The 10464-nt window shown below is 40.5% G+C and overlaps 1 protein-coding gene across 1 annotated transcript in view; it reads left to right on the top strand.

The window, feature by feature from the left end:
- Positions 1-9666, top strand: part of LOC101348817 (uncharacterized) — a 33457-nt gene extending 23791 nt beyond the window's left edge. Inside the window, 2 exon segments of the mRNA XM_023742826.1 lie at positions 8939-9005; positions 9230-9666. Coding sequence (XP_023598594.1) covers positions 8939-9005; positions 9230-9666 — 504 coding nt within the window.
- The last annotated feature ends 798 nt before the right edge of the window (positions 9667-10464 follow it).

Below are 10464 nucleotides of genomic sequence, written 5' to 3'. Positions count from 1 at the left end.
CCTTGGTGAGTAGTGTCTGGGGTCTTAAAAGCCTGTGAGCGGCCATCTAAGATACTCCACTGGTCTCATCCCTTTGGGAGCAAGGGAGAATGAAGAGAACAGGATAAAAGGAAAAGGTTAGTTCGAAGGACTAATTGTCCACAGCTACCCACGCCTCCACCGGACTGAGTCTAGTACAGCTAGATGGTGCCCGGCTACCACTGACTGCTCTGACCAGGATCACAACAGAGGGTTCTGGGCAGAGCTGGAAAAGGATGTAGAACATAATTCTAACTCACAAAAAAAAGAGCAGATTTACTGGCCTAAAGGAGACTGGAGAAACCCTGAAACTATTGCCCCCAGCCACCCTTTTAGCTCGGTGGTGAAGTTATCTCCGAGGTTCACCGTTCAGCCTGGGAGTGGACAGCCCCATAAAACCAAATGAGACTAACGAGGTACAGTAGTCCAGTGACAAGGGCCAGAAGGCAGAAGTGGACAAGCAAGCTGGTGATAGGGAACCCAAGGTTGAATAAGGATATTGTTGATGTGTTGTGAGATTGTTAACCATGGCCATAGAGCAACATTTGTTGTAACTGTTAAATGAGAAACTATTTTGTTCTGTAAGCCTTTATCTTAAGTGAGAATAACAGCACAATTGGAAGAGTGTAGTCATTGTCACTGAACTGTGTATGTAGAAATTTTTGAAATGGTGTATCTTAGGCTATGTGTATTTTCACCAAAAAAAAAGTTGAGAAGTTAGAAGGTTGACATGTTGTGGGGTTGTTAACCAATGTCATGAAACAATATGTGTACTACTGTTTCATGAAAAACTATTTGTTCTGTAAGCCTTCACCTGAAGTACAATTAAAAGAAAGAAAAAAAGCAAGAGTCTAACTCATTAACCCTATCACTCTAGAAGTATGTGATAGGATTCCCCTGCCCTTGTTTCACTAATAGCCAATTTCCTCTTCACATTCATCACCTGAGCACTCCAGTCTAAGTTGGTTACTGAAGAATATCATGATTCTTTTTTGTTGTTAGCTGTTGTTGGTCTCAGAACAAGGGCAATTCCATGCTCAATGGGATTGGATCATTGTGATACATAGGGTTTTCACTGGTTGATTTTTGGAAGTAGATCTCAATCTTTTCTTCCTAGTTGGCTTAGGCTGAAAGTTCTGCTAAAATCTGTTTAACACCATAGCAACACCCAAGCCTCCACTGACAGAAGAGTAGTGGTTGTGTCTGAGCAGCATTGACTAGGCATTGAACCTTGGCCTTCTGCTCAGAAGGTGACATTTCTACCACTGAACAACCACTGCCACCCAGTTGGCTGTAATTGAATCCTTCTGACAACTTTTAATTAACATGCTCATCTCAGTGTAATAATACAAAAACACCAGGCATTCTAGTATTACTTCTGCATCTCCTTCTGAAATACATAGATTAATAAAATTTCACTTCAGGGGTGATCTCAACAAACTTGATCAGTACACTCTGAATACTCTTACCTAGATAACAGCACCTTTTCTCTAACAATAAGAAATATTTTCAAAGAATCAACATTAAAGAATCCTTGACATTTATTCACTCAAGATATTTTAATTGAGTGCTTACCATGTGTCATGCACAGATATATTGCTTTCCTTCTAGTTGGGGAAGTTGGACAAAAATCACATGCGTCACTAAAAATTTACTAAGTAATTTTGTAAGTGGCATGAAGAGAAATAAAGCAGGAAAAGAAATAAGAGCTTGAAGATTTAAAATGATGTCTTAGTTATCTAGTACTGCTACAACAGAAATACCAGAGTGGACAGCTTTAACTAAGAGAAATTTGTTATCTCACAGTCAAGGATGCTGGAAGTCTGAATTAATGGTGCTAGTTCCAGGAGAAGGCTTTCTCTTTCTGACAGCCCTTGAAGAAAGTGCTTGTCATAAATCTTCCCCTGTTATCAAACTTTTAAGCTCAGGGAACCCAGGTGCAAATGATGCACTCCCCTCCTGGTTCTTCATTCTTGATGGTAGGAGGTCCCTCCCCTCTCTGCTCAATTCTCTCTTTTATATATCAAAAGAGATTGATTCAAGATACAACTTAATCCTGTAAATTGAGTCTTGCCTCCTTAACTTAAAAACCAACCAACCAACTCATTGCCGTGGAGTTGATTCCGACTCATAGTCACCCTATAGTAGAGAGTAGAACTGCACCATAGCATTTCCAAGGAGTAGCTGGTGAATTTGAACTGTTGACCTTTTAGTTAGCAGCCCAAAGCTTAACCACTGTTCTACCAGGCCTCCCTCATTAACATAACTGCCTCTAATTCTGCTTCATTAACATCATACAGGTTAGGATTTACAAAACATTGAATAATCATATCAGATCAGGAAATGGTGGACAACTACACAATACTGATTATCATTGCTCAGCCATGTTCACATACATTTTGGGGGACCCAGTTCAATCCATAACAGATGAGTATCAATTTAAATTAGGATGATGTCTCAGTTAGTTCTTGCCATGTAATAAACTATCCACAAAACCCAGTGGCTTAAAACAATAAGCATTTTTATTGCTGTCATGTTTATTGGTGAGTTGGATCAATAAACAGTTGTGTTTTTGTGAACCAGTCTTCACTAATCTTGTCTAGGCATGCTCATGGTAGGTGAACTGGGTGCTAGCTGATCTAGAAATGCTCAGGTACCTTTCATGTCTTTTCACATGACGTTAGCTGGTTGGTCATCGGATGAGGCTATTGAGGTGAACTGGCCACGTGTTTCTCACCACTTGGCCGACTGATCCTAGCTTGTTCCGACAGCAGTTGGCAGGACTTCAATAGAGAAAGGAAAAAGACATATGTCATTTTGAAGCCTAGGCTCAATACTGGCACAATGACTCTTTTGTTGCATGCTATCTATCAATTCAGTTCAGATAACCAGCTCATACCGAAAGGGAGGTCAAATAGCCCTTACCCCTTAATAGGAGTAGCGATAGAATCACATTACCAATAATATGGCTATAGAGAGGAATAAAGTATTAGCAACGTTTTTCTTCTTGCTCTACAACAGATGGTGATGGGAAGCTGCACTGAAAAGAAATGATTTTATCAAAGTCTTGACATTGGTGAGGAAATGAGCCATACACTTTTTTGGAGACACAATTTAATCCATCACAGATGGCGAAATGAGTGATACAAATATTTCTGGGCAAAAAGATTATACTTACACGAAACAGCAAATTTCTGAGGCAAGGAAGGTGGGGCTGCTGAAGTCGTGCTTTGAAGGGTAGTGTACCGGGAGATAAGGTGAAAGAAATAACAAGGGGGCTGGTTTGTAGACTTTGTAGTCTAAGGATTTTGGTTGTGTTTTAAAGGATGTGATAATAAATGGAATAGTTTTGAATAGAGGGCATGATTTGATTCGTAGCTTAACAGGAACTCTCTGGGGGAAAAGGGCAGGAGAGAGGTACCAGTAAGGAGGCCATTAGCATCATTCAGGCTAGAGAGGATGATTGCTTTGGTGATGGTAGTAGCAGTGGAGGAGATGAGGAATAATACATTTTGAAAATAGATATACAATGTGCTGATGGTTTTGTCAAAGTGTATAAGTCTCAAGATGATTTCAAAGTTTTGCTCTGAGTAACTAGAAGGACAGAGTTGACAATTATTCAGATAGGAAAGACCTTGGGTGGAGTGGATTTGAGCAGGAACATCAGGGATTTTAAGTTTAAGTTGTGCTTAAGACCTCCACATGTGGTTGTGAAGTAGACCATTGAATTTGAGCTTGGAGTTCAGCGGAGGTATATGGACTGGAGTGTTAAATCTGATAAGCAATGAAATGAGTGTTGGATAGATAAAGATCAAAAGATGCCCAGGGACTGAGTTCCAAGGCAGAAGAGATAAGGAGCAATAAGCAAAGAAGTCTGAGAAGGAGCAGTGTGGATGGAAGACAAGAAGTGTGACGCCAGGAGCTCAGTGAAGAGATTGTGTTAAGGAGGAGGGTGTTACAAATGTGTTTAATGCTGCTGTTGGGTCTGGTAAGATGAGGAGTGAAATGTGACCATAGAATTTGTCAGTGTGGAAGTCATTGGTGAATTTGAGTAGAGCAGTTTCTATGACAATGTGGGGTTAATAAATTCAAAGGAGAGAGCCCAAGGGAGTATGCAAAGAAACGGTTTGGTTTTGGTGATTATATACAAGTCTTTCAATGAGCTTTAAGCTAAAGGAGAAGAGTGAAACAGGACATAACTGGAGGGAGATGTGAAATCAAAAGAGTTTTTTTTTTTTTTTTTTTTCATATAATGATGTTTTAGGCCGATGGGATTGATGCTAAAGTGAGGGGACCATTGACAGTTCAGAAGAGAGGTGAGAAATGCCAGGAAATGCCTTGGATGGGATAGCTGTATAGGAACAGAAGGACTGGCCTCCGATAGAAGAGCTATCTGCTCATCTACAGTAACAGGCAGGAAGGTGGATGTAGATGTAGATGAGCATGTAGACGCCAGTGGAATAAAAGATGCAGGAGAGGAACTAGTGGAAGCTCTCCCAAAAACAGGAAATGAGGAAATTTGCTGAAAGGTGGGATGAGAAGTAGATGTTAAAACTTGAAAAGAAGAGAAGGGTGGAGCCTGAATGAACCAAGTAAGTGAAGCATGACTGTGAGGCAGGATGAAGGGCTCTCATCAGGTATCATGAGTTGAATCAGAATATGTGTTTTTCTCTAGCCACATTGGGGAAATTGATGCAGGTATGTGGAGGATGGAATTTTTCCCAGGTTTTAGTTTTTACAAGACAAATTTAATGAAATAAGGGAGGGGCTGTGGAGTTCTTGGTTTGGGTTAGGGCATTATTATAAGTGGGAATCTTGGAATTGAAAATAGGTATGAGTCGAAAATCAACTCCAAGTCAGCAAACAACAAGAAGTAGGGAAATGGGAAGGTGAGGGGTTCAGAGACAGCCAAAATAGATTTGTTAAAATCTTCTTTTCAGAAAATGGTAAAATTCTAACTCATACAAATACCAAAAAGTGCAGACACTAAATTTTAAATTTTTTCTTATGATGAAAGGAACTTATTTTCTCTTCCTAAGTTTTATACTAGGAGTCTTTTTTAGTTTAGTGTATTTGGGAAAATATAACTTGCTTTGCTTTTACACAAGGACAAGCAGGGATGTAGTATTTTCTCATTCCTGAGATGTTTTCTCTGACATAAACTTGAGTGGGGAAGCAGGGAATAGGAATGCTTAGGTGATAGTGGCTCTAGCTTTTGACCTAGAGAGGAAGCTCTGTTCCAGGGCAACAGGAAAGGCATTTGGGAGTCATGGTTGAGGTCAGATTAGAGAGGGTGAGATGGGACTGCAAATGACCATGGAGTGAAGGCCAGGGTGAGGGCTGAGAGCACATTTAAAGGAAGTGAGCAGGAAGAGCAGGAGACCTGTTGTCTTTTGGAGTCAGAGGATGTCCAGCTGCCGATTTTCTGACTATTTCATCCCAACTTGTTTGCTTGATCAAAACAAAGAAATAAACAACAGCAGTCTCTGTGACAGTGCCTAAAAGTGGGACTCTTCCGCCACTCTGCCTCTGTAAGAGGTTTATATTTGGAGTCACATTATTATGAAAGGATATCTTGATTTTGGAACCCAGTAATTCGTTGTACTATCTTTGATCTGATGGTGCTGATGGTGAGAGTGAAGTTGGCCTCAGATCCACTGCCACTGAAGCTGGTGGGCACCCCATCAACGGGGGTGGAAATGGGGTAAATGAGGACCTTAAGAGTCTGACCAGGTTAAGTGGTGTCTCACATCAGCGTAGAGAAGACTCTGACTGGCCCTTGAACTGATCGAGATTCTCTCCCAGGGAGACAGCCAGTAATTCTGGAGCTGGTGTTATCGTCATCTGCTGGCAAGGACCTGCAATGACAGGCACATAGGGATGATACAGAGATTCTCCAAAATCAAGGATAGAAGAAACAACCAAACCAAAATTGTCTAGCTGTGATAGGTGGACAGGCCTGTATTGCTTGGAGCATTTATTTCATAACTCATTTTAAAATTATAGATGTGAATGGAAGGATTATTCTGGAGAGAAAACTCCATGTTCAGGTTTGCAAATATCCTCTTACCTGAAACAGAGTAGAATAGGAGCCTGTAGACTTGAATGTTATCACCATCCTGCAGCTTCTCTCGTGTGAGGTTTCTCAGGTTCTGCCCTCCAGAAAAGGCTGCATTTATGACCCTCAGATCAGCATGGCTGAGGACAGGGTAAGGTGGTGGCAAGGAGACATTTATGCCAAGAGCCAGAGAGTATGATGGTGAAATTCATAGATCACAAGATTATGGTAAAAAATCTTGTAGGGTACTCTTTTTTGACTTACTTTTGGAATACAGCAGTAATGGACACTTATTATCTTGGATTCTCTGCCCAAAACTAAGATTTAGCAGGTGATGTGAAGCAAATGTTTTGGGCTTGACTACTAACCGAAAGGTTAGCAGTTCAAATCCACTAGTGGGGCCCTGAAAGAAAGGCCTGGCGATCTACTTCTGTAAGATTAAAAACCATTTGCTGTTGAGTTGATTCTGTCTCATGGTGTCCATATGTGTGTCAGAGTAGAACTATGATCCATAGAGTCTTCAATGGCTGATTTTTCAGAAGCACATTGCCAGGCTTTTTTTTTTTGAGGGCATTTTTGTTAGGTTATTAGCTGAGTGTGTTAAACATTAAAAATAATTTTTAATTACTTTTTTATCGTTATTGTTTGTTTCATGTGTTAGGGTAAACCTTGTCCTTGTTATTCCATCTATCCTACAAGTGGAAGTCTCTTCCACTAAGTTTTAAAATCTTGTCAATTCTGTTTCTAATGTCTAGAAATTCAATTGGTTCTTTTTCAAATCTGAAGTGTCCCCTTTTTAGTTTCCTGTACCCTGCATGCAATGTCAAGTTCGTCATTTATTTCCTTAAATAAACTCATATAATTCCCAAATCTGAGTGTGAGCAGAACTTCTTTTGTTTTCTGTTGTTTCTGTTGCATCTCATTTGTATTCATATCCTGTTGTTGTTGTAAGGTGCCATCAATCCATTTCAACTCACAGTGACCCTTTGTTCAAATGAAGGAAACACTCCCTTGTCCTGTGCCATCCTAACGATCTTTGGTATATTTGAGCCCATTGTTGCAGCCACTGTGTCAGTCTATCTTGCTGATGATCTTTCTCTTTTTACTGACCCTCTGCTTTATCAAGCATGATGTCCTTCTCCAGGGACTGGTCCCTCTTGATAACAGGTCCACAGTAAGAGAGACGAAATACCCCCAATCTGGCTTCTAAGGAGCATTCTGGCTGTACATCTTCCAAGTCAGATTTATTTGTTCTTCTGGCAGTATGTGGCATATTCAACACCATAATTCAAAGGCATCAATTCTTCTTTGGTCTTTTTTATTCACTGTCCTGCATTTGCATGCATATGAGGAGATTGAAAATACTATGGCTTGGGTCAGGTGCACTTTAGTGTTCAAAGTGACATATTTGCTTTTTAACATTTTAAAGAGGTCTTTTGCAGCAAATTTGCTGAATGCTGAATGCAATATGTTGTTCGATTTCTTGACTGCTGCTTCTCTGGTTGTTGATCGTGGATCCAAGTAAAATGAAATCCTTGACAAAGTCAATATTTTCTCTGTTTATCATGTTTCTTATTAGTGTAGTGAAGACTTTTTTTTTTTATGCTGAGGTGAAACCCATACTGAAGACTGTAGTTTTTTATTCTTCATCAGTAAGTGCTTCAAATCCTCTGCGATTTCAGCAAGCAAGATTATTCTTGGATGTCAAGAATCTCTGACTTCTTGGTGTCTTTATCCCTTGAATAATTATTTGTGAGGTTTCCTGAAGATTTATGATGGGTGTGTCCTCTCCCAGAGGAGATCGTATTTTTTGGTCCTACCAGTAGGGCTACCTTAAACCAACTTCAATTCTGAAGAGTTCCAGGCATATTGAGGCCACGGGTACGTGGAATGAAACTTCTTGAACAGTTGGTGTTCAGTCACAACTTCACAAAGAAATCCTGTTTGTTTTTTCCTGTCCCTTTCCGCAATGAACCTAGAGCCCACTTATCAGTTCCTAGCCTTTATGGGCAAGATATGTTACACTTTCTCATTGGTTCACGCTTCCTTTGAGATTAGAGCCCTCCTGAGCCCTAGCTCAATATTGGATTTCTGAGGACTTTCCGTATGGGTAAACTGTGGGCCTGTCTTCCATTTTTCTGGCCCTTGCATAACACTGGAATACAATCTGATGTGTTTGTAGTGTCTTTAAAGTATCCTTCAGGATAAAAGCTTCTGTAGAGCTCAGACATTATTTAGCTATAAATTTTTATCAAAAACTGAAGGAAAAATTTCAAAAGTTGTTCCATTTCCTTTGTGCTTTTTTTCCAGTATTTTTTAATTATTTCACAAAACTGTTGATTTGAGGAAACCAGTACATAATTTATAGAACCTAAACCCATTTAAAACAGTTTTTGAATTAAAACAGAAGCTATTCATTAGATTATGGTTCATCAAGCTGTTTGAGATTAGTTGCTAACCTAAAGGTTGGCAATTCAAACATACCCAGTGGTAACATCGAAGAAATCTTGGTGATCTGCTTCTATAAAGAATACAGGCAAGAAAACCCTATGAAGCACTTCGACACTGTAATACATGGGTTCTCCATGAGTTGGAATCAACTGGACTGCAAAACTCTTTTTTTTTTTTTTTTCTAAGTTGATATTAGAGCCTCTAAGTCACTTTTGTGCCTTTTCTAGTCATAAAATTGTACTTTCTGTGATAATATTTTTGGCTCTGGATGTATATTTGTTTCTTTCACAGCTAACCGTCTATATAATTTGCTTTCAGTTCACTGATTGCTTTGCATACACTCTCCAGGCCCAGGCTGGCTACTCAGATTTTATAAACAGGACCTCTGCAATGTGAGCTGATCTGCATCAGGCAGGTAGGAGCAGCAAGATGGTGCCACAGACTCTGTTCCTCATGTCCCTGTTGCTCTGGGCCTCTGGTGAGAAATTACAAGTGCTTCAATCCCTCTAGAGTGGTATCTCTGTAGAGCTGAAAAATGATTTTAAAATATAGTGGGAAATGATGATTATTTGCAAAATGGAACCAATTTTGTGCAGATATGTAATACCACTAGATGCTGTGGTATAAATTGTATATTTCAACGTGCCTATGAAAAAGTGTGTGTTCACATATATCCATGGTAATTGTCCACTCTGATTGCAGGTGCCAGTGGGGGCATTGTGCTGACCCAGTCTCCAGCCTCTCTGGCTGTGTCTCCAGGAGAAACGGCCACCATCAACTGCAAGTCCAGCCAGAGTGTGAGCAAATACTTAGCCTGGTACCAGCAGAAACCAGGACAGGCTCCTAAGCTGCTCATCTACGGTGCATCTAACCGGGCATCTGGGGTCCCTGACCGGTTCAGTGGCAGTGGGTCTGGGACAGACTTCACTCTCACCATCAGCAGCCTCCAGGCTGAAGACGCCGCAGTTTATTATTGTCAGCAGTATTATAGCTCTACTCCCACAGTGCTTCAGACTCAAACAAAAACCTCCTCCCCAGGGCTACAGGCCAGTGAGTCTTCACTACACCAGCTGCTTCCTTTCTGCTCAGCACTGAACGTGCACACTTCCTCTGTCTGTCCCAAAGGCCACATCAGCTGACTATTTCCTTGGAGTATTTGTAGGATCAAGGAGAAAATTAAGAAATGTGGCTTTTTCTGGACCCCGTTTTGTGGTAAATTGTTGAAGAAAAATGCTGTAAAAATGTAGTATACTCTTTGTCAGAAGTTTTGATATCACAGGAACCAGCATATTTCACATGGATAGATCACATAACTGATTTGGGGAAGGGTCTCCTAAGCTATACACCCTGAAAGGTCACTTCTCTCTTCCCTGTGCCTTCTTAACTCTGCAATATTCCCATTTTAATTCCTTGTTTTCTTGGACTTTTTCCTTTCTCTGCAGTTACCCCTCAAAACTCTGAACCTAACCCAATATTAAACCTGGCCCTTCATATTTAAAATCTCCCTCACAGAAGGTAGTATTCCTCCCTTACTTTTTCCTTCCATGATTCCTGTTTTCCAGCCAAGCCGTCCTGGTCAACGTCACTGAAGATGTTTTCGTGCTCTGCCTCCCAATTTACTGCCCTTTTCTCCTCTCTCCATTTCTCTCAGTGACACTCATTCTCACAAAGGCCAGTCTCTAATTCATTAACCCTATCCCTCTGGAAATATGTGACAGCTTTCCCATGTTCTTTTTTATTTTGTTGTCGATTTCCTCTTTAAATTTATCCCTTGGGCACCCAAGTTTAATTTAGCGACTGAAGGAAATCATGGTTCTTTCTAGTTGTTACCTGCCATCTAGTGGGCCCCTGACCCATGCCAACACCATGCACAATGGGATCTGACTGTTGTTATAGATAGGGTTTTCACTGGCAGATTTTTGTAAAGTAGATTAGCA

The sequence above is a fragment of the Trichechus manatus genome, unplaced genomic scaffold (assembly GCF_000243295.1).
Source record: "Trichechus manatus latirostris isolate Lorelei unplaced genomic scaffold, TriManLat1.0 scaffold00219, whole genome shotgun sequence".
NCBI classification, from domain to species: domain Eukaryota; kingdom Metazoa; phylum Chordata; class Mammalia; order Sirenia; family Trichechidae; genus Trichechus; species Trichechus manatus.
The sequence above is the reverse complement of the archived record's forward strand: the minus strand, read 5'-3'. Positions and strand labels throughout refer to the sequence as shown.